Genomic DNA, 25,744 nt, shown 5'->3' with positions numbered 1-25,744 from the left:
GTCTGAAAGTGTCTTTCCCCCACTCCCTGGATTTTGCATGGAAGTTTAGCTGGGTACAGAAATGTAGTTAGCTGCCTTTTGGCAATTTGAGGGTGATTCTCTTTTATTCCTTTTCCCTTCTTCTACTGCTATTAGAAAGTAGTCTTCAGTCCAGTTATCCCTTTTGTCTCCTACCTCCAAACATTTCAAATTATTAGATATTATCACTTGATCTTAACCATACTACCCCAGTGCCATGTTGATATTTAGTTATTTTGCTGCAAAACTTCTAGATGCTGGTTTGTACTTGTTGATACTACTTACAAATCTAAAGTTTCTGAATTCTAGATTTTAAATAATTGAATATTATGTATGTGTTTTTACTTCAGTAATTCACACTAGTTCTGTATTGACTGTCTCACTCTTTTATTCATTACTCATTCATTCCTTTTCCTTGTTTATTCCAGTTGTCTAGGTCTATAATCTTGTCCTGTATTTTTCTCTCTAACTATATCTAATCTATCAGTTCTAGAAAATTACTTCCATTCTTATTCTGTTAAAAATTTGCATTAGCCGAGCGGTAGTGGCACATGCCTTTAACCCCAGCACTTGGGAGGCAGAGAGCCAGGTGGATCTCTGAGTTCAAGGCCAGCCTGGGCTACCAAGTGAGTTCAAGGAAAGGCACAAAGCTACATTGAGAAACCCTGTCTCGAAAAGCAATAAATAAATAAAATAAACAAACAAAAGTTTGCATTAAAAGCTCCTTTAAAAAAAAAAAAAAACCTAGCTGGGCAGTGGGCAGTGGTGGCATAAGCCTTTAATCCCAGCACTAGGGAGACAGGTAGATCTCTGTGAACTGGAGGCCAGCCTGGTCTACAGAGTGAGTTCCAGCACGGCCAGGGCAGTTAAACAGAGAAACCCTGCCTCCAAAACCAAACCAAACATAATTTCTCTTTTTTTTCTAGGTTTCCTTTTTTTCATTATAGCTATTCTTTTTAAAAATCATCTATCTATCTATCTATCTATCTATCTATCTACCTACCTACCTACCTACCTACCTATCGTGCATTGGTGTTTTGCCTGCATGTATGTCTGTGTGAGGTTGCCATATCCTCTGGGACTGGAGTTACAGACAGTTGTGAGCTGCCATGTGGGTGCTGGGAATTGAGCCTGATTCCTCTCGAAGATCAGCCAGTGCTCTTAACTGCTGAGTCATTCCTCTAACCCTCTATAATTATTATTCTTTAACTCTTATTATTTAAAATTATTATTAGATTTACATACTTTATTTTATATGTTTTGCCTTCATGTATGTGTGTACACCAACTGTGTGCTTGGTACCCATGAGATTAGAAAAAGGAGTTAAAGATGGTTGTGAAACAACATGTGGGTACTGAAAAACCAAACCTGGGTCCTCTGTAAGAGCAAAAAGTGCACTTAATTGCTGAGCCATCTCTCCAGCCCCTTTAACTTTTATTATTAAGATATGAATATACATTTATTGAAAATAGATTCTTTTCTCACATAATATATCCTGATTATGATTTTTCCCTCCCTATACTCCTCCCAGTTCCTCCCCACCTCCCTCCTGTTTGGATCCTATTTGGATCCACTCCCTTTCTGTATCTCATTAGAAAAGAACAGGCTTCTAAGGGATAATAATAAAAGATAACAAAATAAAATATAATAAGATAAAACAAAAACTGTCACATTGAAATTTGTTAAGGCAAACAGAAGGAAAAGAGCCGTAGAGAAGGCACAAGAATCAGAGACCCACTTGTGTGCATACTCAGGAATTTCATAAAAACCATAAACTGGAAGTCATAGTATTTATACAGAGGACCTGATGCATGCTGCTCCAGTCTCTGAGTTCATGTGAGCTTTGAACATATTAATTTAGAGCAATATTTCTCAACCTGTGGGTCATGACCCCTTTGGGGTCCAATGATCTTTTCACAGGGGTTGCATATCAGATATATTGTATATTAGATCTTTACATTATGATCTATAACAGTAGAAAATTTATAGTTATGAAGTAGCAACAGAAATAATTCTATGGTTGGGGGTCATCACAATAAGAGAACTGTATTAAAGGGTTGCAGCATTAGGAAGGTTGAAAACCACTTGTTTTTTTGTTGTTCTCCATCACCTCTGGCTCTTGGATTTTTTTCTACTTCCTCTTCAGTGGGGTTCCCTGAGCCCTTAGAGGAGGGGTGTGATGGAGACTTCCTTTTAGTGCTGAGTGTTCCAAGTTGTCTCTCTGTCTTTATCTCTCTGTGTCTCTGTCTTTCTCTGTGTCTGGGTCTCTGCCTGCCTGCCTGCCTGTCTGTTTCTTTCTCTCCCTCTCTTTCCTCTCTGTCAATTTCTCTCTGTGTCTCTGTCTTTCTGAGTATGTCTGGCTATTGGATCTCTATATTTGTTCCCATCTTCTGTAGGAGGAAGCTTCTCTCACAATGGCTGAGCAAGGCACTGATCTATGACTATAGTAGAATATCATTAGAATTCATTTTATTACTACGTTTTTGTTTTTTTTGTTTTTGTTTTTGTTTTGGTTTTTTTTTTTTAAAGGCTGGTAGTATTTAGTTTTATCCATGGTCCCTGGGTTATCCATTCTCTGGTTCTTGGTCACTCCAAGTAGTGTTGGGTTCCATCTCATGGAGTGGCCTTAAGTCAGATCATTCATTGGGTGTTACTCCCATAAGGCCTATGCCACCATTGCCCTAGCATATCTTGCAGGTAGATAAATACAATTTATAAAGAAGTGTAAATACTATTTTATTTAGTAAAGAATTAAAATTCATGTTTTGTAGTCTCTTCTGTTTCCTTACAGTATTTATAGCTATATTACAGTTTATTTTCTGTTTTGTTGCCTTCATTAATGTTTAGGTTGTGGACTGTTCTCACCATCATTTATAATTTTAAATTTTCATTGGAAGAACTCATCTATAGTAGGACATTGCTCTCTGATGAGCTGTTGTTCTCTGTTTTCATGGGACTCTTAGGTTTCTCAGGTTCTGGACAAATTTTACTTTAACTCCTGTACCTGGGGTTCTAGAACTACACAAATAACAATATAGGAGGCCACCCCCAACGTGAACACTGGCTTGGGGGTCCCAACCTTCTGCAGAGATTTTTTTTTTTTCCTCTCTCAGTATCCCCTTCTGTTTCCCTGGCCTGGTTGAGAGAGTTCTTTAGGGCAGCCCATGAGAGTTCTGTCCTTGCTTGGAACCTCTTTTCCAGCTTTCCAGAGTCACTTGCATAGTCCACTAGGTGGAACATATAATCTACTAGGTAAGCATTTTTATCCTTGAACTACACTGTAGCCATTGAGTCATGGTTTGGAAACCAGTGGCCAGGGTCATACTGCACTGCCAAAACCTTGATGCCACCCTCTGCAGTTGTCATGTGGAACCTGCAGGCGAAATCACAGCCTGTCTGTGACATTCATGTAGTTCATAGCCAGCAGCAAATTCCTTCTCCTGGTGCTAGCTCTATCTTTAGAAGATTAAAATAGAGCATAATATAATGAAATCACTGTGCTTTTAGAAGCTGAATTTTGGTTGTCTAAAAAGGAATAATGTTATACCTTAGTTAGGCCCAGTGTGCAGAAGTTACGAGAGTCCATCAATACTGTGCATGGTGGAAATGTGGTATCAGTTGCTACAGCTTGCAGACTTGGGCAGACTGCCTTTGTTGGGGTGAGTCATGTGCTATGGGATTCTTGATTTAAACAGCCAGGATGTAATTATCTTGACTGCACACAGTACAGTGGGAGAGCATTGGTTTAAGAGTCCAGAAAACAAATAGAAGTGTATGGAGATGGAGGCAAGACTGAAGTCACTGTGTGGTCATGGCCTTAAGCAATGTCTGGTAGGATGGAAACTATACACACTTTGCCTAACATGTTGGTAATCATGGTGACATTTGCATGCTGTGATGTGTCCTTCCTTTTAAATATAATTACGTTTTGAAAAATTTTAAAAGATAGAATTAAATCAATGTGCTCTGCACTGTTAGCACAAAAATTAATGAAAGTTCTGTGACATTTTAAAAGTTGACTATGTATTACAACCTCCTCTTTCCACTCTGTATTACTCCCCCTCCCCCTCAGGAAGACTCTTCAGATATAGGAGATCTAGAGGGGCTGGCAGTGCTGAGGGCCAGGTGCTTGCCCTGGAGTCTATCCAGTCCTGTCGGCTACCCAAGTCGATAAAGTCCAGATGAACCCCGAGCTTCACAGCAGGGTCCAAACAGACCTAGGGCAAGAGTTGTGTTTCCAGGGCCTCCATTTGATTTGAAACATCTCTCCTAGAATAATTTACTAGATTGGGTTTCCAGTTCCTACTCTGGGTCTTCATCTCAGGGTCTGCCATAGTGTAAAGCCAGTCTTGGCTTACTAGAAATCATCTTTCCGGTCAGAGCAGAGAAATCGGGCAGACCCTGCTGGCTTCCAGGAAGAAAGCTCTTTTCTAGTTGCTTTCCCATGGGAGGAGCATCAAGTGTCAGCAGCACTGTTGATAGCACACATAGAGTTTATAAGATACTCTTAGATGGATGGCCTGTAATGGAAACAGTAGTATGGGTCAGCACACCCTATTTCTGTACCACAGTGAGCTGGTGGAGGCTCAGCCAGTGATGGCCTGCAGGCAGCAGAGCAGTAATGAGAACTGCAGCCACCTGAGCCAGCAGGGGAAGGCAATAAGTATCCTCAGACTCTCTGGAGTCTCCAGTCTGCCATTCATTGTTGCCCCCTGATGTTGTCAGCATGGTGGCCTGAGGTCTTGGGTAGTAGCATCCTCTCCTGGAGACCTGAGTGCTGGGGACAGAATGATGGAATGGCTTGGATGGTTTCTATGAGGCTCCAGTCCTGGAGGGCAGGCTCTACCTTGGTCTGCTCCTGATAGTGATGGTCAGAGCTGTGGAATTAAAACAGGCATTTCATTTAGTCTAAGGATGCCTCTGAACTTTCATGGGAACAACGAACAGCTATTTCTTCTATTACACAGCCTGACTTGGTGCCATAGCCATTATGGAGACACTGGTCCTAGAGGTAGTGCAGGCCAAGGTCTCACCTTCCAGACAAGAGCAACACACCACGACAGTGGCCCTGTACTTAATTAAGTCCTGTCTCAGTCAGCACAAGCCACAGTGAGGCAGATAAGAAAACTAAAATAAAGCAACCAGCTCCATTGTGGATTTCACTGCACATTCATTCTTGCACAGGCCTGGATGGGATGTGTAGATTGTAGATTTTAGTATGCCATTGCCTCTTCCTTTTGCAACTCGGATGCACTATTTCAGAAGGCCAGAGCTTAGCCCAGGATGGGGAGGTGCTTGCATTTGTTTAGGGCAGCTGTGTGCTGTTGCAGCACGCAGGCCAGTGGACCTAGAACTGACACATGCTCAGCAGAGCGAGGAAAACCAAAACCCACCATGGGGTTTTAGGGATTGTGAGACTGGAATCCTTGAACAAATCCTAAACGTTGTGGTTTTGTTTTTCTGAGAAAATCTAATGACCCAAACAGATTAGAGGTATTGGTTCTTCAAAGCGCTGGACAGGTCTCCAAGGGTCAGCAGACGCTGCCATTCATGTTCTTTTCCCTGCAGGCTTGATGCCCTTGCCAGGCCTCTGCCTCCTGCACCTCTAAAAGTGGCATGACCTGACCAAGCTGCATGAAGGCTACCAGATAGTCCTAGGGTTTGCCTTTCAAAGTAGGTCCCCAGAGAGTGCCCCTCCAGCTCCTTGGGGACTCCGCTGCCCCCAGCCCTGGGCTCTGGAAGAGCTCTCACACCCTCTTTCCCATGTGCACTTTACTCTTCAGGCCTGGAGCTCGAGTTTGTTTCCTTCACGGCATCTGAAGTGAGCCCCGTGATCCTCCTCGTGGCTCTTGCCCCACTGTGCTCTCCCACACAGACAGCATCGTGTTCCTCTCCTGGCTGTGGCTTCCTCCTCCTGTAGGGCCCTTTCTGGTGCCCTTTACACGACTCTTTCTTGCATGTCCTTCAGATACCTGCTTAGAGGCCACAAGCTCCTGTGAGTCCCTCACATGCTTTTGTCTAAAGTGCTAATGGCTCAGTCTCCAGCACTGATACCACACTGTCTGTTTACTAGACCTTTTGGGTGTTGGGAGTTTGGGGAGCCAGGACTTGGTATTCCCCAAAGTGTATTCTTCAAATCCTGCCAGCTGCTCAGCAGCCAGCCAGGGAAACGTACTGTGTGAGTGCATTCATGGACAAGTGATGCCATGTCCCCTGCGCTTAGTGTCCAACTGTGTGCAGACCAGTGGCTGAAGGCTGCATGGGAAGCTGGTCTGCAGCCTGCTCAGTGCAGGCTTTTTCTTCTCAGTTAATTTGGGACAAGGCAGTAACTGTCCTTTTCCCTGGTGGAGGACTAAGCTCAGGTGCAGGAAGCACTTAGACAGTGCCTGACCAGTGAAAGCATGAGCCTCTGTCAGGCTCCCAATTCAGGATGTAGGCTCAGTACTGGGAAGATTCTGTAAGACCAGTCTAGAATAAGAAAATGTAGTTTTAGTGAATTGAAACAAATACTATTTCACAGAATTCCAGGGGAGGAAGTCTTTGAACCGAGTTGCCTTATAGTAGAGGGGAAAGTGCTCCTGGAGTCCACATTGACCCATTGAGACCCCTGTGGTAAGCCCACCACTCGGGCACTTGCTGCCACTCCCTCTGTGCTAGTCCCCCTCTCTTTCCTTCTGGCATCCAGGGCAGACCAGTCTTTCTGAAAGGCATGATCAGTAAGAAGCCAAGAACACTACAGGGCAGGCACAATGCAGGGAGGGTGGATAAAGTGCTCTGCACTGTCTGGCCACAGCCTGAGCTGCCTCTGACTTCCTCTAATGGCTGGTTAGAGTGTATTGTTGTGGATTAGTGACTCATCCCTCTGGGCTGCTTGTTAACATCTACCTGTTTTCTAGCTTCCTGCCACTTGACCACAGACACCTTTAGCTAATTTGTGATGTTCAGCGATGTAGAAAGTGTTTTGGAGGTAGGTTTCCCCTGTAAAGGAGTTTTGGTTGCTGACTCATACTTTGCAGGGAGTCTTGCACTCCCATCAGATGCTTTGTCATTCATAGGGTGGAGCACCTTAGGGAGGAGCTAGCCTAGACTCTGGCTGAACTCAGATCATGGGCCTCCCTCTTTGTAAATCAACTTAACTCCTCATATCAGCCGATCTTGGTCAGCTCAACAGACAAGGAAGTCCAGCTGGAGGCTGGTTCTGCAAGACTGACTTAGCTGGGCATGTCTGACCCCAAGCCCCACAGGCCACAAGGCCCCAGGTCACGGCCTTCTTCCTCTCTCCCCAAGCTCTCTTTAAAGGTGCTATTTCAGAAAACAGGAGTTGGCAGGAAAAGAGAGGCTGCAGCTACCGCAGCTTCTGGTCCTACAGATGGATAGCTGATACCTGCAGGATTTAAGTTCTTCACCAGTGGCATCAGTGCTAGGGCTGCATCTTTGCTTGAGACAGCGGTGTCCCTGTCCCTTGTCCCTGTCTAAATGAAAGTACCTATATTGAGAGCTGTCTGTGGGTGCTGCTGTGCTATCCTTTGTAGTTGTTACCCATCACTTGTCATGCAGGTTCTGGGAAATATGCACATCTCCTCTCCTCTACTGTCTGAAACAGTACACCCAGTTGGTCCCCCATACAGGGTAGATGGGCATGTTCTTGAGCATGGAGATGAGTGCTGTTTTCAGAGCTGGCCAAGACATTGTCTCCTGATTTCTGAGCTCATTTATAAATGTCTGATGGACCATTCTGTTCTCTGGGGAAGACCTGTGCCTGGAAAGAAGCCAGAGAGAGCCACTGTGTAGCTCTTTCCACAAGACATCTATCTGCCCCTGGCCAGGAGAGGATAGGCCCAGTCTGTGGTGGCCATCTGGACAAATCTGTTTCTTTTGCATATGCCTTTGTATCCTTGTTGTTCCTCGGCTGCTGGTTCAATCAGTGCTTGTTGAGCCTCTGACACACCTGGCTGTGTGCTCTGTGCCGGGACCCCTCCCTCCTCTCCTCGGGGTCAGGCCTGTTCTCTCCCTGGGCAGTGTCTACCTGTGGATGTGCTATATGCTACATGTATTTGTCTTTGGGAATGCTGTGTGTCCCTTGTTTCTAGAGCTTCTTGACTCTGTGGAGACTGTCATTTTTCTACATTTATATCTTCCTAGAAAAGGTTTCCTGAGTGGTAGCGGGCTTTGCGTCTCAGGCCTGACCATGCTCCCTTTGCATGCAGGTTTAGACTTCTGCGTGGTATCTGAATGTCTGGGCAGAGGCTTTGTTTTTGTGTTTTGTCCTAGTTGATTGACTGAGCATGCTCTAGAGAGCGCGTGGTCCTAGACAGTGAGCCTTCCTGGTGATTTGACACAGCCAAGTGTGCTACCTGTGCTAAGATAGAGCTTTGGAGAGCCATGAGTAGCCAGCCAGTCTAAGGACCAGTGTTTCTGCTACCACTGCATATAAGCCAGTCTGTGCTCAACAGAGGAGCAAGTCCAGCTGAGGGGTAGTTCTGCAGGATTGATGTAGCTGGGCACGATTCTGACTTGTGTTCTTTGCACACCCTAGAAGTTCAGCACCTGCTTGACCAGGAGCCAGAAGTGTGAATTCACTGGCCAGCATGGGACTGGCGACACACCAAAGAACATGGAAACATTAGTGAGAAGACAAGCTAGACAGATTTCAATGGTTTGAAGAAGGGAAGGCCTATCTTTATTCTTGGCTGCTCAAGAAAAATTTCAAACGGAAGTAAATGAAAGGGGTATGATCCCTGCTTCCCTCTATTTAAGGCCCCGGGATTCTCTGCCATGCCCACTTCATACACCCTGCCTTACTTATGTCCCAGGCATTTCAGGCAAATCCCAGATGCTATCACACTCCCATGTGCACTTAACAGTTTTCGAACCTTTAGTATGAAAGCAGTTCAAACTCATAGACACTACACTTCAGATACTGAGGGCCAGTGTTCCACTGTGGACGTGCAGTCTGGTTCTCTCTCAGTATGGGGCCGTGGCAGTGAGCTAGCTCCCACTCAGCTCCAAGATCACAGTGGGCAGCTGTCTCTGTAGTGCACTGAGGTTAAGGTGTTCCATAGGTGAGAGCTGCCCATAAACCAGGGGTGTCCGTCATCGGGCAACGTTTCCAACGGACAAATCCACTGTCACTGGTGTTCCATTTTAGTAGCCATTCCTTCCCCCACTTCTTTGGTTACTTGTTCAAAACAAGATGAAAAAAAAAAATCATCCCTGACTGGTCGTCCCGTCCCCCACCAACACACACACACACAGACACACTTCCCACTGTGGCTGGAGCTAGTTGTGATTCTTAGGGGGAAAACAGCAAGAATACCTCATAGGTTATCCTTGACATTTTAAATGTCTGCCTGATTACCCCAAAGGAAAAATAGTGCTTAGAGAAAGAGATTCTCTCTTCCATTTTCATTTTCTCTAATAAATACACATAAACTATGTTGGGCATGCCTGAGGAATTCACGACACTTACTCATTAAAGTTTAATTCCTATTAATGGGCAGATGCGAGCTTTATTATAGAACTTTGGTATTTCTCAATAACCTGTGTGGCAAGAAAAAGCAGAACTTAATGGATTGGGGCACTCAAGGCTATTAGTGAAATTCACACAGGGAGGAGCCGGGTTTATTGAAAGCTGAGCCTGGTGTAAGCTGGGTGTGCAATACTCCCTTGCCTGGAAGGGGTTGTGGAATAAAGGGACATGGGGGCTGGGAGTGCTCAGCTGAGGACAGTAGTGGGGTATAGGACTGCTGCGGTAATCTGGTAGCTGACCATTTCTGTCTCTGAGCCATTCATGGCAGCCTTGGGAGCCCACCAGTGGTCACACGGTTCAGGGCCAGGGGACAGTGGCCTTACCATGAACCAAGGGCATGGTGATGGTGCGGTGGCCACTGAATCCAAACAAATCCAGTAAAGCCACGCTGAATACACACAGGGAGTAGAGTGGTCTGTGACTGCATACTGAGCTAGCTGCTGGGTGAGGAAGCAGTGAGCAGTGCCCGTACTGCAGAGGCCACAGGCTGATGTTCTGAGGGCCAGGACTCCTAGGAGAAGGGGGTGGGGAGTTCTTGCACTTCTACTCAAACAGTAAGCCATTTATATTCATTCTCTGTTCAATAAGTCATTTTTCATGATTGTTATGTATTTTTTTGTCCTAGGCTGTAAGAGCTAAACTTTTTTTTCAAATTTAATTTAATTTTATTGCATTTTTTATATATTTACTTTGACTACGCATGCATTTGTGTGTGTTTTGTGTTTGTGTGTGCCACAACACATGTATGTAGATGAGAGGACAGTTTTTGGGAATCAGTTCTTCTCCCTCTGTCTGGGTTCCTGAGATGGAGCTTAGATTGTCAGGCTTAGTTAGGGTCAGGTCCTTTTGCCCACTAAACCATCATGCTGTCCCTGACCTATTTTAAAATATGTTTCCCCCTGTTACCTAGTTTAATAAGACACACACATACACAAATATCCTTGATTCAGGAATTCCTCCCTTTCTCATTAAGTCAGATTTTAGTTCAGCATCAGCATTTCTGTATCCTGCAACCTCACGTCCCAGAGTATGTCGCAGTTTCTCTCAGAGCCACCTGGTTCGATGGTAAAGTAACGTTGGCTGCTCCCTTCTGTCCCTTGTGCAGTGCCCTCTCACCTTTCGCCAAGAACTCGGCGGCTGGAATAGATGATAGAAGTGGGCCTCAGAGGAGTGGGATCATCTACTCGAAGAGTATGGCAAGAGCTGAGCTCTCTAGGGGTTGGGCTAGGGCGACAAGGAAGACAGAGGAAATATCTTTACCCAGATCTCTGAGACAGATCTGTCGGTATCCTGCTTTGGAGCTGAATAGGAGTGTGGAATGTAGCCTCTGGAGCTCAAGATTGTGTGTACATGGCAGAGCCAGGCCTGGAACTGTCCAAGCCATGAAGGCAACATCCAGCCTGGCCCCACACTAGTACCTGTGTGCCTAACTTCTTAGTGCCTAACGTGCAGTCTGTGCTCCCTCTCTGTCATCTCACATCATTTGAGATGCAGGCAGGGAAGAAAGTTCATGGAACTTTGCATGTATGACCTGGACTTAGTGACATTTCCTAGACGACAGAATGGATAGGGAATCAAAGCTGTATCTTAACAGTGGGGAAACGTGCCTCAGTCATGTGGGTGGTCAGCACTCATGCCGGCAGTTGGTGCTGTATGTCTATTAACCTGATTTTCTGTTGCTGTAACAGAATACTCCAGACTTGGGTAATTTATATAAAATGCTGTGGTAAAGCCCAGAAGCATGTTGCTGGCATCTGGCCATTCTCTGGTAAAGGTATGGTGCTCCAAATAACATGGTGGAAGTTAGATGTGTAAGCATGACAGGCAAGCCAGGCTGTCTTTATAGTAATCGTGTGCACTGATTAATCTGGCTAGTAAGAAAGAAGCCGTTCCTCCAGAGTAGCACTAATCCTTCCCATTGAGCCAGTCACCTCTTCATTGCCTTCTACCACACAGCACTGCTACCTTGGAAATGAGGTTTGTGTAAGTGCCCTTGATGTGATGTGACAGGAATAGCCAGTCATTCATTGTCTTCCTCTCAGGTGTGCTCATGAGGATGGGGGAGGGCCATGACCTGACCAGTCCTGCTCACACTGCCATAGGTATCAGAACTAAGGAGCCTGAGGAGATATAACCTGTGTTTTATGAGCAACTGTTGGCATAACCCATCTTAAAGTAGGTGCTAACAAGGAGAGGCGGGGAGCAGAATACATAGAGAATCTGGCTCCCTCTAACTTCTTGGAACCCACAACTGTCGTAAAGATTGTTTTTAAAAAGGTCAGTGGACTGGAAGACTGGTTACCGTGCAGATTTGAATTATCATTTTTGCCACTTATCCATAGGTTCCCTATTAACCGTATGTCTGAAAACATCTTCAGTAGAAAGGGAACGTACCATTCATCATTATAAACGCCTCAGCTTTTCCTGTATCCAACAGTCTCCTCCCAGGTAGCTTTAATACACTGATTTGGTCTTCTGATTGTGACAGTGGGTTGAAGTGTGACACTAAGCCTGGGAAGAATTGGGAGACTTGACTCCAGAGTGGATTTCAGACCCCACTCTAACTTCTTACTGTCTCTGACCTCGACCAACTTGACCACGTCTTTTCCCCAAGGGAAACAATGTGGGTGGCATTTGAGAAAAAGAAGATCACCATATTTCCAGATGGAAGGAGGAGTTGTTCAGTGGTCTGGATTGATGCAGAAAAGTTAAATGCATTAAGCAAACATTCTTGATTAAAGATCTGTCTTGGCAAACCAGAAATGCCAGGCAGCTTCCTCAGCATGGTAAAAATTACCAGTTAGAAACCTACAACAGGTGCCATGCTTCTTGCCAAAACAACATTGCCAGGAAGACTAGACAGGGCAGGAGCCCTTGGCCACTGTCCTTGTGCTCTTAGCCCCAGCCCAGTGCTGTAAGAAAAAACAGCACGTGGTTTGGGAAGGGAGCAGGACTCTCACTTTCAATGTGGAGAGCTTGAGAGAAGCTGTGGACAGATGAGCGCAAGGGTCAGAGTTTAACAAGATCCAAGGATGCCCATTGCCTGTATGCATCAGCAAACTAAAATAGAAACTTTAAATGCTTAAACAATTTTAAAACATTTATGTTTTAGTAATGTTTTTAATATTGTAATGAAAATATCAGAAGTCCAAGTGGTTCGAGAGTTTGACACTGAATACTTGAAAGCAGTGCTGAGAGACTTAATATAGGGTCACAGGCACAGCCAGGCTGTGGCTCTCCTCCGTGTGTGGGAGGGGTGGGGGGTTATTCAGAAACAGATTCCTGTGAGTGTGATGGTGCAGGGGCCACCGTTACTCAGGCTGCTTCTAGAGAAGAATGTTGGGCCCTGCTTTGCTGAGTGTGAAGAACTGTACAGAACTACTGTGGGCAGAAAGGTGTGATACTGGGCACAGGACCAGCAAGCTGGCTGAGCATTAAGATGTCAGCTGTAACACAGCAGTCTACTGACTGATGGTAAAAGATCAGACCTCTTGGCTGTTCTCATGAGAAAACCAACCAACCAACCAGCCAACCAACCAACCAACCAACCAGAAGCAAAGTGTTGTACTTCGTCGTGCCATGTGTAGCACACCCTGCACAGGACGCAGTATGGCATACTGTGAACAGCTGAATGAACATTCATGAAGGAACCCAAAGGAGGAGAGCCTGTACCACCCTTGAGCTGAGTTCTGCAAGTGGCTCTGGGAGGCTCAGCGCCCTAGAGTTGATGTGTGTTTGCAGATGACCCTCTTTCCAGAGTCGCTCCTTACCTTGGAGGCCAACATGTCACATCACAGTAGTGCTGAGTATCTGTCCATGATTGGTTTTCAGCTGTCTGAGACTGGCCCTCAAAGATGTGAAGATGCACGGATAGGGATCTGGATACCGTTTTTTAGAGTCAGCAGTCTCCCCAGTAAATAAAAGAACAGGATATGACTTTGGGGCCAGATCCTGGCACTGGACCCTTGAAGTCCTTGGGATTTCCTGAGCAACAGAATGTCTTTGGGTCTTTATTCATATCAGTTTAGGCTAATGAGATGGCTTGGAGTCTAGTCGCTAAAAAGAAAAAGATTCTAGGGTGGGAGCTGCCAGCTCTGCCCACTGACTGATTTATAAAGACGGAGGCAGGAGGACTAGAGACCGGCTCATAGAAATTCTTGAGTGGTGAAGTTGAGCTTGTTGCCAGGTCAGTGAGCCAGGAAGAGGACGAGTGCTCACTCTTCTAATGTCACTTGTGTTACTGTGGTAGACAAGCTGACTGAAAGCAGCTTGGGAGGATTTATTTGGCTTACACTTGCATCAGTGAGGGGAAGTCAAGGCAGGAATTTAAACATCTAATCAAAGCGCAACCACAGTCCAGAGCAGAGAGGAATAAAGGCATCTTGGTGGCTTTCTTCACTCCTGCACAGTTCAAGGCCCAGCCGTGAAATGGTGCTGCCTACCTGCATTCAGGGTGGGTCTTCCTACATCAGTTAACAATCAAAACAATCCCTGATGGACATCCCCACAGGCCCACCTATCTAGATAATTCTTCATAAAGACCTTCTATCTATGTGACTGTAGATCAACTGACAGTTAAAACTAATCTCACAACCACCCCAACTCTAAGGGGATAGGACCTGGGGACTTTGGGGATCATGTGCATTTTCATTGGGCGTTCATTTTATCGTTAGTAGTAAACCTGGAGTGCAAAGACAGTTGTCCCTTATTCATGAGGTTGTGTTTCAAGATGCTCAGTGAATGCCAGAACCACAGAGGGTACTGACTCCTGCAAGTGCTGTTTCTTCTTTGCATGTATACCAAGTAATAAGGTTGAATTCATAAATCGGGCACATCAAGAGGGTAATAGCCACTCAGGAGGCAGAGCCAGGCTGATCTCTGTAAGTTCAAGGCCAGCCTGGTCTACAGAAGGAGATCCAGGACAGGTATCAAAACTACACAGAGAAACCCTGTCTCGAAAAGCCAGAGAGGGAGAGGGAGAGAGAGAAACAGCTAATAATATATACAGTAGAACAAGCATAGCAGAGTGTTCATATAAGTTCTCTGTGTGTGATTTCTTTTAAAACACTGTCCTGTATACTGCTTGGCTTCTTATGATAATGGTGAGATGGACTGAGTGGCCTTTGCATCTTCTCCTTGGTGTACCTGAATCGCTCACATGACTGCTCTTGTGTTTTGTGGGTGCTGCTAAGTAAAACAAGAGCTGCTGAGTAGCTGGGTAAAAGGTAGGTGGCACATCCCCAGTGTGGATATGCTTGGGCAAAGTTCGGCTCACATCTTGGGCAAGATGGGTCCAAAGAACTCAAGTTTTCATCTGGTATTCAGAATGACATGTAATTTAAGAGATAAGTTTTTTGTTTGTTTTTAGAACAAGCTATTGTTATTATTATTATTATTATTATTATTATTATTATTATTATTATTAATTATATTTTACACCTGAAGTTGCCTCACTCTCTGTAGTAGGATCAATGTGAACAATAGGTAGTGTCAGAATTGAATCAGAAAGTGTCACTCAAGGGTGGCAGAATCAGTGGGTGTCAGGGTACAACATATGCTGTTCTAGGAAAGGCTGGAACATGTCAAGCTTAAGGTCTGACTTATATGTAGAATCCGTGTTAGCTCATCATTGTATTGTTGCCTGAGGTGAGACAGGTAATGTATATACACAGTAAACATTATTCTGAAGGCTAAGAGACAGATACCAGTAAAAAGCCGAGAGATCCTGTATATTGGCCAAGACTCAGTCACACTACACATTGATGAAAATACATAGGCACACAGAGAGACTTTGTGTAACTTACACTGTGCACCAGCCACTTCAAAATGTAAAGTTTCTTGTGGGAGTGTAGTAGGTACTATTGTATGTCTTCCAGAGTCATTGGGCCTTCAGAGCCCAGGGCAGGCACCATCTCAAGCCCACGCTCCAGAAACGGTCTCCACACCTGCCGGCATACTGTGCCAGGGTTGGAGTACTCTGAACTAGCTAACTACTAAACCTGGCATTTTCCCAGGTGGATGTTGTGGAATATTATTTTAAGGTATTACTTTTGTTTATTTTGCATCTGTTTAACTCTGTGAAGCAATGTTACTGTGCCTATGTAAAACACCTGATGGTTTAATAAAGAACTGGCCAATAGCAAGGCAGGAGAAAGGATAGGCAAGCTGGTAGCCAGAGAGAATATATAGAAGAAATCTGGGAGGAGAAAAGGAAGAAGTAGCCAGAGAAGGAGGAGGACTCAAGGGGCCAGCCACCCAGTTACATAGTGAGCCATGGAGCAAGAGTAAGATTTACAGAAGTAAGAGAACAGGAAAAGCCCAGAGGTGAAAGGTAGATGGGATATGTTAAGGAAAACTGGCAAGAAACAAGCCAAGCCAAGGCCAGACATTCATAAGTAAGAATAAGCCTCTGTGTATTTGGGAGCTGGGTGGTGGCCCCCCAAAAGAGAAAAAAAAAACCCAACCAACAACAGGTAGAAATGATGGAGGAGACTGGTGGAGGCCTTCTGTTGTTGCACTGGCAGCAGGGACAGAAAGAATGCTGAGGGATCCTCAGAACAAGGCAGGCTGTAGGTTCCCCTGCTCTTGCTCCTGACTTAGTGTTGGAAGCCTGCAGCCAGCCTAGGTGCCTTTTGGATTTCTGAAAGTATTTGTGGTGAGTTTAAAATGTTTAAGTACATACATACATACATACATACATACATACATACATACATACATACATACATATGATGCCTTTTGGATTTCTGGGAAGTATTCATGGTGAGTTTAAAATGTTTAAACACACACACACACACACACACACACACACACACACACACACACACACACCCCTACCTATCCCTTTTGAAGCATTTTACTGCTTTCTACAATGAACTCTTATTTCTTTTCAGGAAAGAAAGGCGTAGGAAGTATTTTCTGCCCCTTGAGGTTTCTTTTTGAGTAGTCATTAAGGTTTGAGAAGACCGTTGTTGGCTTTACAATCCTGTGGTCAGGGCGTCTCAAATGGCCATGCTCTTGAGAAAGCATTCAATCTATAAGTGGCAGGGTGATTGTTTGGGACTAGTGGTTGGTTGCCTATAAGGTGTGACAGTGACTTCTCAGTCTTCCTTCTCATCCTGGGAGCATGAACTACAGTATTCCAGATAGGCTTAGTGTGCTTCTTCTATTATGAAATGCTAAAGTTGCTGGACCTCCATTCTGAGCGATGCTAAGGAGCAGTCCCACTCTGTCTCTTGTGTGATTTGGATGACTTCCTGCATGTGGCCGTCTCTTCTGTGGAAGGGCATGCTTTGGATCTCCCGGGACAAGCTTCTTTCTATCTTCAGAGTTGGGATTCCTTTGAGGATACACAGATTGGCTCCTCTGCTCAGCCTAATCTGTTATCTGTTTGTATTCTGCTTTGAAACCCTGTCTGTGGGAGCCGCATGACTGCCCCGTCATGGGTGACTGCTGATGCAGGTCTACAATGGTATGCATGTCACTGCCGAACATCTAATAACACTTGTCACAAGCTGATTTTAAAGGTAAAGTCTGGTTCTGTGAGGTTTTGTGGGTCTTCTTTCCTTCATGTTTGGGGACCACAGAGGTACCAGGAGGTCTACATCCATTCTGTGCCAGGCTTTGATGGTGGGTGGGTTCCAGTCTGACTTGAGTAGCCAGATTGGTTCCTGAATGTGATCTAAAAATGGATTTCAAAGAAATGATTGTGTAATCTCTGTGAGGCCACTGGTGCTGGCAAGGCATTCATTCTCCAGAGCTGCTTGGAGTACCCCAGCACCCTGCTTTCCTTCTGTCTGCCACACGTGCCCCAGCTGCTTTGTTTGTGTCCAAGTCCAGACCTATTCTTGTTATCTTGGAAGAGGGGGAGCTCTTTATCTTAATGCTTAAGGTCTCTGCAGAAAAGCCCACTTCTGATAAGCCTAGTCTGGGCTAAATATAAGTGAGCCATGCTAGCTCAACCAGATGCCCTCAGGCAGGAATCCCAGTTCACCATATCTCAACTGGGGGCTGTTTTGATTATTCTACAAAGAGTCTTTCATTTTCTCTGGCAAGTAAAAATAATCAGTGATAGAATTGAAGCTGTCCTCTAAAAGAAGGTGGGTGGGGCTGGTGGGGGCGGAGGGTGGGGGCGCACATGCTTTCCAGTACCATTCGTTGCCAAAAACTTTCTGCTCGACTCACCGTTTCTCAAGCCAGTGTCTCCTCTCCTCAGATGGACTTTCTGGCCGAGACCAGCCGGTGGAGCTGCTGAATCCTGCCCGTGTGAACCACATGTCCAGTACGGGTAAGTCAACACACTTGCCTGGGCTTTGAAGGAGGGAATATGATGAGAGACGCAGGTCACTTTAGAAGTGGAAGGAAGTGTGATAGGAGCCAGTGCGCTGGGCTTGGTGCCTTGCTCAGATGACATTTCAGCTGGTTTGGGTGCCTGTGAGGCTCTGTCTTTTCCTTTTCCCAGCTACCACACCGTTGACTTCACCCTAGAACCTAGTTCATGGAAATGGCCAGCTTTTAAAGTCGAACTTTTGGAGAAGTTTTGACTTTCACTTTCTCTCAAGTTCAGTTTGCTCAGGTCATTTTGTCTAACACGGCCATAGTTTGGCTTTTTGAGATAGTTTCCTAGTGCTTGCCCAGTGTGGAGTGAGATAAGAGTGTCTCATGTGCCATGATGGGCATGAAAAAAAAAGTGAATAAACATAGTTTCTGAGAAAACCAGAAAGCGTTGTGTTAGCGTTTCTGCCATGCTCTTAGAGAGCCTGTTGCTCGGTGTGGGGCAGGCTGGGGCTCACGGTGTTGCCTTGTGACCTGCCTTCAGTCTGCTGCTGTGGCTGTGAGTCCCATTGCTGAGTACCTGGGTTTTGTTTCTCATTCCTCAGACATGAATGATAGTGCTTCCCTATGGAGTTCTCACTAAGCTCAAATATCTGTTAGCTTTTTAGAAGTTCTTCAATAAATGTCGTCTCCTAATGTCACACTGACTGGTACTGAAGATGGCGTGGGATGTAGCTCTGATGTGCCAGCTCAAGAGCCAAGTGTTTCCTGTGCCCGTTATCCTCGTTTTCTTTCTGGCTCCGGGAATGGTGTATCAGCAAGGATTACCCACATGACATTCGCTTTCCTCTTACCTCTGTAGCCAAGCTCTTTTGTTTCCTAGCATGTGTGGCACATTTTTGCAGTACTGAAGGTCAGATTGTTTGCAGCATGAGTTTAAGCCTGTATAGAAGAAGCGCTGTGAGTAGGCAGAGAAAGGCATGTATCCATAGGGTGTGTGGAACATCTCATAGAGCCTACATGTAGCATAGAGGACATGCTTTCAACTCCATTTTGGTCACTTCAACCAAGTATCAGATGCCACACAGAAATAATAAGCTTGGGCTACAAAGGACTTTGAAAATTGGTATGAAGTATCTTTCATGTTGCATTTTTATAATATGGAACAGAAACATGTGTGTTTTGTGTCATCATCTTATGCTGTATTCCTGACAGTTGAGTTAACCTTACCTATTTTCTGACATGCTGTGAGAGTGTGTCCCATGTAAGCGAACTGCCTTTCACTGGAGTTGGAAGAGTGCCCAGGCAATCCTTCTCATTGCCGATCACATCTCACTTCTGGACCATTCCTTGTCCTGCTTTCGTGAGCATTAGACAATTCTGGTGATGACAAACAAGCCTTGCTACTTTGTAGCAAGAATTATTAGGACTAGAAGCTGTCCTAACATTTTCTTTGGCTCTCCCTTTTCCCTTGGTGCAGTGCTGAGGAGTGTGCAAATTGGAGTTTTTCTTGGGACTTTAAGACTCTCAAAGAACTCCCAAAGAGACAGCCCACCCAGGCCTCCCTGTACTCCCAGCTCAAATAGTCCTGCTCTGCTCTTTGCTTTTGCTTTCCACTACTGGGGCAGTCTCTCAGGGCTCTGTGTATTCAAACCATTTCTTTCCCTCGTTCACCCTGCTTTGGGCTCAGTATTGAAAGAAGCAGAAAAAGACCAGTCCTGAGCCCACCCAAGACACCATTTTGTGGCCCTGTTGCATTCTGGCTTCTTTGTTTGGCTGGCGGGCCTGCCTCTCATCTCTGGGTTTTACTACCTTCTATCCCATCCAGAGGCTTTGTGAAGGCACACTAGCTGGATGTGTTGTAAATGAAGCAAGCAGCCAACCCAGGGAAGTCCAGTGGAAAGGCCTGGATGGAAAATCTTGAGGGTTCTTGGTACATGAAATCAACAAGAAGAAGGGTAAAGGGGAGGAGCCCAGCAGAGGGATCTAGGGTGGTGGGTTACCTAGTATGGAGTGGGGTGCTTGGCAGTATCTCTTCTGTCTGCCAACCCTTCCCAACAACCCAGTGCTCACCCAGTGCGGGAAGTGACTGGTTGAGATGTGAGGTAGAGCTACTTTTCCAGTATTGACCTCTTAGTCCACTCTGATGTGTTATTGCTGATGGGACTGGGTGAAGAGTTATGCTTGGGGTCCTTCTCTGACTATGTGGCTGCCTGCTTTCCCGTTTTCTATCTTTTCCTATTCTCTCTGGGGGCATGGTACTGTGGTTTTCTTCCCAAATGTCTTGTGTCTGTTGGGGCCCTGCCTTCAGTCTTTTTTTTTTTTTTGTAACCTGTGAGCACGTTAGCTGGCAATACCCTGGCCAGTTCTCACAGCTTACACTCCAGTCTTGTTGAACCCCTGTAACCTCATTCTGAGATGGGTGCGAGCTACTGGCATCCTGGAACAAGAGACCAAGCAGGCATCTCAACAGGTAGCCTGCAGCCTCCACCCTGCCCTGCTTCTGCTCGGTGCAGCTTCCTCTGCAGAGAGGGATCTCTGGCTTTGCCAGTGGCGTGAGTTTCGGGGAGCCAGGTGGCCTGGACTTCCTGAGCAGACGACTATTCCTACTTCTGCCTTGCCCCAGGTCCTCATGCTGCCATCACTGTGCCATCAAGCCCGTCTGTGTCTGAAGAGACACTGCTCCAGGACCTGTCCATGTTCTATCCCTTCTCGTACACGATGTGCTTGCCGCTGTGTTATCTTCCACTTACGTTTGCTTATGCAGGGATCGTACCTCTTTAAACAACCTGCTTTCCACTCTGATTGTGTTCACTGCCATCATTTATGAGAAGTGCTGCTGGTTTTGAATGTACCCTCTTGACTGGCTGGCTTCCCTCTTCCACCCCCAGCCTAGACCCTGCCCTTCTCTGCTCTGCCAGCCTGTTTCCCAGCTGGGTTCTTCACCCCCCCCCCCCCCCCCCCCCCCCCCCCACCCCGGTACCCAGTTCCCTTTTGGGTGGATATGGGGTTGTTTACACGTCTCCCAGTGGTCCATCCCTTCAGTTCTCTGCTGCTGCTGCAGCTCCAGACCAGAAAAGCTCCTTGTCTACCACAGGATGTTCTGTGAGGTGGGAATTTTGAACACTCAGGATGCCTGTCCAAACCAAACAGTTCTCATTGTGTGTGGTGTGCTCCCAAAGGGTCTCAGTTCCATGAGTTCCCAGGTCGTGAGGCTAGTAGCTGGCTGGTGTGTGTGTGTGTGTGTGTGTGTGTGTGTGTGTGTGTGTGTGTGTGTGTACTTGTATCTGTGGATGCACATGTGTGTGCCAGGTGCATGTGTGAGGTCAGAGGTCAACTTTTTGTGTTCTTTTGCACTCATCCAACTTTCCTGATATGGAACCTAGAGGTCTGGGATTAGACTAGGCTTTCTTAGCTTTAGAATCACATGTACTTACCACCTTGCCCAGGCCCAGTTGTTTTTTTTTTTTTTTTTAGTTTTTGAGACAGGGTTTCCCTGTGTAGCTTTATGCCTTTCCCAGAACTCACTCTGTAGCCCAGGCTGGCCTCGAACTCACAGAGATCCGCCTGCCTCTGCCTCCAGAGTGCTGGGATTAAAGGTGTGCACCACCACCACCCAGCTTTTTGAAACAAAGTTTTGTTTTGTTTTTTGTTGTTGGGTTTTTTTGTTTTTGTTTGTTTGTTTGTTTGTTTGTTTTTTTTGAGCTGAGGATCAAACCCAGAGCCTTGTGCTTGCTAGGCAAGCGCTCTACCAATGAGATAAATCCCCAACCCCCAGCTTTTTACATATTTTCTAGAGATTGCTCTCTGGTCCTCAGGCCTGCACAGTAAGCATTTTACCTGCTAAGCTGTCTCTCCATAACTCTCCTCCTCCATTTCTTAATTTTAAAAGGAAAATGTGTAGTGTCCTTGATTAACCTCCAGGTCTTTGACTATACAAAGGATGGAAAACTAGCTGCATTTTCCATGGGTATTTGAGACTTCCGGGCAGTTAGGGCAGGAAGGAAGATTTTGCTTTTAAGTGTTGGGGTCAGAAGTGTCATTTAGACAGGACTAGTGTACAGTGTGTTTTGAATCTGTGTTTATCATCAATTTTTATTATAAGTTTTAAGACTTTGGTATCTTAGGTAAATCAACCAGGACATGCAAGAGGATTTTGTCGGCCCTTGTCTACTTTAGGTAGCTGGGGTGTGGCATCAGTTTTCAGTAGCTACATGTTAGCCTTGCATAATATTTCCTACTCCCAACAATTGGTGACCTTTAGGGAGAATCCCTTTGGGGCCATACCCTGTACACTTGGTTGAACCCTCAGATATCTGTGTTCCCAAGTGGCTCGCATGCTGCCATGTGGAACCAGAACCCCAGTGCCTTAGATCAAGGGGCCTCTTGACTAATGGACTGTTTGGCTGGAGCAGAGGGCAGAAGCAGGTGGCCCTGTCAGGCTGGTAAAGAGCTTGAAGTAGGGGTGCCATCTCCTTCTCATTAAGGCCTCCTGAGCATTGTGAGCAGCGTGGGCTGTGTCTTACTCCCTTTCTCCAGCATCCCTGGCCACGCCCCTTCCTTTATGTTTCCAGCTGGATTGTGTCTGTTGACTGAGAGGAGAGCTAATGGGGACTGTGGGTCATCGTGTCCCTTCCGAGAACCCATTCCCTTCCTGTAGATTCCCTGTTCTGTGCCTGTGTGCACTCTCTCCTCCCCACGCTACCTTCCTTGTGTTGGTTTGGATGTCCTTGTTCTTCTTGGATTAAGCATTCAGCTCATTTATTTTGGTTTTTCCTTTTTGATAAAAGAGTTTAGGTCATACCCTTCTCTCTGAGTAGGAATGACATGGCTTTTAATAAGTTCTAATTTGTGATGTTTAATTTGTAAAATGTGTTACATCAATACTCTGTAAAACATGTTTCTTAAGAGAGTTATTTTCAAATTTCTTCTATGGCTCTTTGGAAAAAGAATGGTACTTAGGAATTTTTAAAATCTGAAAGTAGGAGTTTTCCAGTAGACCTTTGCTGGGATACTAGCTTGCTGTTGCATGTTAGAAGTTATTGACCCTTTGGATTTGGGGAGACTCCAGTGTGTCACTTGTGTAGAATTAAAGCAGAGGTCAGAGGTACTGAGTGCCACGGCAAGTAACACGACAGCGAGGAAGAAAGACTCTTGGAGGGCTGTCCAGGAAGCTGTGGACTAGCTCACCCTTCACTTACTCCTGCCAGGCTGTCCTAGCTTTTGGGGTATGTGCATGGGCGACTCAAACAGAGATCCCTGTTTCTGTGGCACTGGGCTGTGCCTAGAGGAAGGGACAGTCAAGTTAGAGAGTGATCATGGGGCAGGAGAAGGGGACAGGATCTTACTGGGGGCGGGGTGGAGTTTTCTTGAGAAGCTGATGTGATTTCAGCAACACTGGATGATGAAACTGGTCAGGCATCGAGGGGTGCACCTGAGGGATATTGGTGGCCGGGAGGTGCCAGGCTTTGGCAGATACCCTAGTTATAGCTAGCAGGCAGAGGGCAGAGAAGTGCTGGCCATGTTATGGCACCATTACTAGTCACTTGCCAATATCCTGGGCAGTTAGCTCTTAGGTAGAGGAGAGAGACTCCTGCAAGTTCTGGGCAGTACTATAACCTGGCTGGTGCTGTGGAGGGTGATGGGAAGTAGCCACCTGGGACAGGGGCACTGGGGAGGAAGACCCAGCAGAGAAAAACTAGATGGCATTGTGCAAATCTGCCAGGTATAGTGGGAAGAGAGACGTTGTCGGGGCTAGAAATACCTGGCAGTCAATGGGATTCTCAGGTGATGCCTCCATTTGGGATGTGAGGGAGACAGCAGAGTTGAAGGGAGGCTGGGATTGGTCTGAAGCACTTGGATGGTGGGGTCATGTTAATTGACTATAGTGGGTAATTAGATGGAGAAGCACAGTGAATCTGAGTGCAAGCTTGAGAGGTTTCCTGGACAGGTAGTGAATGGGAGAGCATTCAGACAGCACAGAAGTGAACCTTGAAAGCAAATAGGGTTTCACTCAAGGCTACCAAAGAGCCTCTGTCCCCAGTGTAGTCTGCAGAAGCTGTCTGTAAGAGGTAGCAGAACATCGTGTGCTGATTTGCCAGAGACTGTGCCACAGGCCTGCGCTGATCCCAGAGAGTGAGTGTGCACGTGTGAGGCACCAGGTGCCATAGCTTTCAGGAGGACTTGTTCAGGGCCCTGCTCTGGTAGCTCAGTATAAGTGACAACACCGATGACAGCTGTTCGCTTGTCACAGCTTGTCCTTCGCCTAAATGCCATGTGCTCTCTGCAGTATCAGTCTTGCAGGAAGTACCTCAGTAGGCACAGGTTAGGAAATAGACTGGCACGCCAAGTCACTTCCCCAAGGTTACTCATTTATCTGGTGGCTGACTCACAACTAGTTCCCATGAGATTCTGCTAGATGCCAACATCTGAACCACCAACACACACCAGATTTCCAGCTGCTTTTTGGACTGTTTCTATCCCTAGAAACCTAGGAAGCCCTTGAAGAATGCTGCATTCCTCTTTGGCCATCTGAAGTCAGGTGAGGTCAGATTGATTTCAGAAAGCTCAGCTTGAATGCCCTTGCTATCTTGAAGGGAGGGAGCTGGAGGAGGCCCACTACCCCAGCAGTGTAGCTTCCTGTTCGCCCTGTTCCCGCCTTCCACCAAGTTCAAGAAACATCTATTTTTACATATTTCTGCTGTTTGTGTTGGGTAAGAGTGGTTCCTACTGTGGCCCAGCTGTTAGATGAAATATATAACCAAGTGTTTGGAGGTTGCTAAGAAGGAAATTCTGAAATTCTGTGTTCTTATGTAATAGTGACCTTATGTAACTAGAATAGCAAAGACAATGCAGATTTGGTACCCTTCCCAGACCACTAGGACTATTTTTAATTTTCCAGTAATACACTTTCACCCATTGAGTCTAGGGTAATGGGATTGCTTTCAAAGGTAACTTGAGATGTATGCTTCTACGCGCAGGTCTAGCACTGTTTTGGGGAGGAACTTTTCACAGGGCCCTGGCTAGACCAACTTTAACACTTATAGGCGAGGACTAAGTTGGCTGCTGATTTTCCACCATGGCTCTGGCCATGGATGTGCCAGTATTCAATAAGAAGATGCTAGTTTGGATGTTTCTGTGTAATTGTGCAGTCTTAGAATTCCTTCCTGATAACACTTGGTTTATAACATCATTACAGCGAAGTCTCCAGTGTATGGTTCTGCCCGTTTGTTATTTCTGGAGATTCTTCTTGTCTTTGGTAGCAGGACTCACACATGAAGTGTGAGGCACGTTCACTGTTTGGGTGGGTAAGGCCTGGCTGTACAGTTTTCAGGAAGTACATGCCTTTGAGTGCTTCTCCAGGCCCCTCACCCACTGCACCAGGCTTTAGCTCTAGTTCTTGCTGTATGTGCTTGCAAGTCTTCTGCCTGTGTAAGGTAGGGTTTTCTTCTTGGTGGGTAGAGAAGAGTTTGGAATATTAAAAGGATTTTTCTAGAGAACTGTGAGGGTAGTTCTGAAGTAAGCAGCAGGAGAATCTAATCCTGACTTCACTGATTAGTAGAGCAGCCATCTTCAGGTGGACCTTTGCTCTTACAGCCAGTGTAGAGGACTTTATGCCTAGGCTGTGGAAGGCTCTAGGCTCCAGGCCCACTAGTCGCTCCTCTCCAAATAAACTCAGTGTCAGGAAAGCAGGAGAGGTGAGATGAGCAGATGTGCCGTCTGTGTAGCAGCGTGCTGCCCTCACACCCGAGGCAGCTGTGGCACTAGGAGCTCCTCAGACAGCTGCCTCTCCTTTCCTGGGAGAGGAGAACGGTGGTCTGTCCCAGGCAAATTTGGAACACTCTTGTGAGTAAAGCCTTCTATGTTGTTGACAAAGATCCTTGAAAGTGATTTGTAAAGACAGTTTGTTCCTTAGATGTCTTC

General features: G+C 45.9%; 1 protein-coding gene across 11 annotated transcripts in view; it reads left to right on the top strand.

The window, feature by feature from the left end:
- Nucleotides 1-25,744, top strand: part of Hdac4 (histone deacetylase 4) — a 270,698-nt gene that overhangs the window by 115,129 nt on the left and 129,825 nt on the right. For all 11 annotated transcript variants that reach the window (XM_036172953.1, XM_036172943.1, XM_036172952.1 and 8 more), the window contains exon 3: nt 17,763-17,834. In XM_036172953.1, coding sequence (XP_036028846.1) covers nt 17,763-17,834 — 72 coding nt within the window. The remainder of the gene's footprint in view (nt 1-17,762; nt 17,835-25,744) is intronic.

This window comes from Onychomys torridus, chromosome 23, assembly GCF_903995425.1.
Source record: "Onychomys torridus chromosome 23, mOncTor1.1, whole genome shotgun sequence".
Classification (NCBI taxonomy): domain Eukaryota; kingdom Metazoa; phylum Chordata; class Mammalia; order Rodentia; family Cricetidae; genus Onychomys; species Onychomys torridus.
The sequence above is the reverse complement of the archived record's forward strand: the minus strand, read 5'-3'. Positions and strand labels throughout refer to the sequence as shown.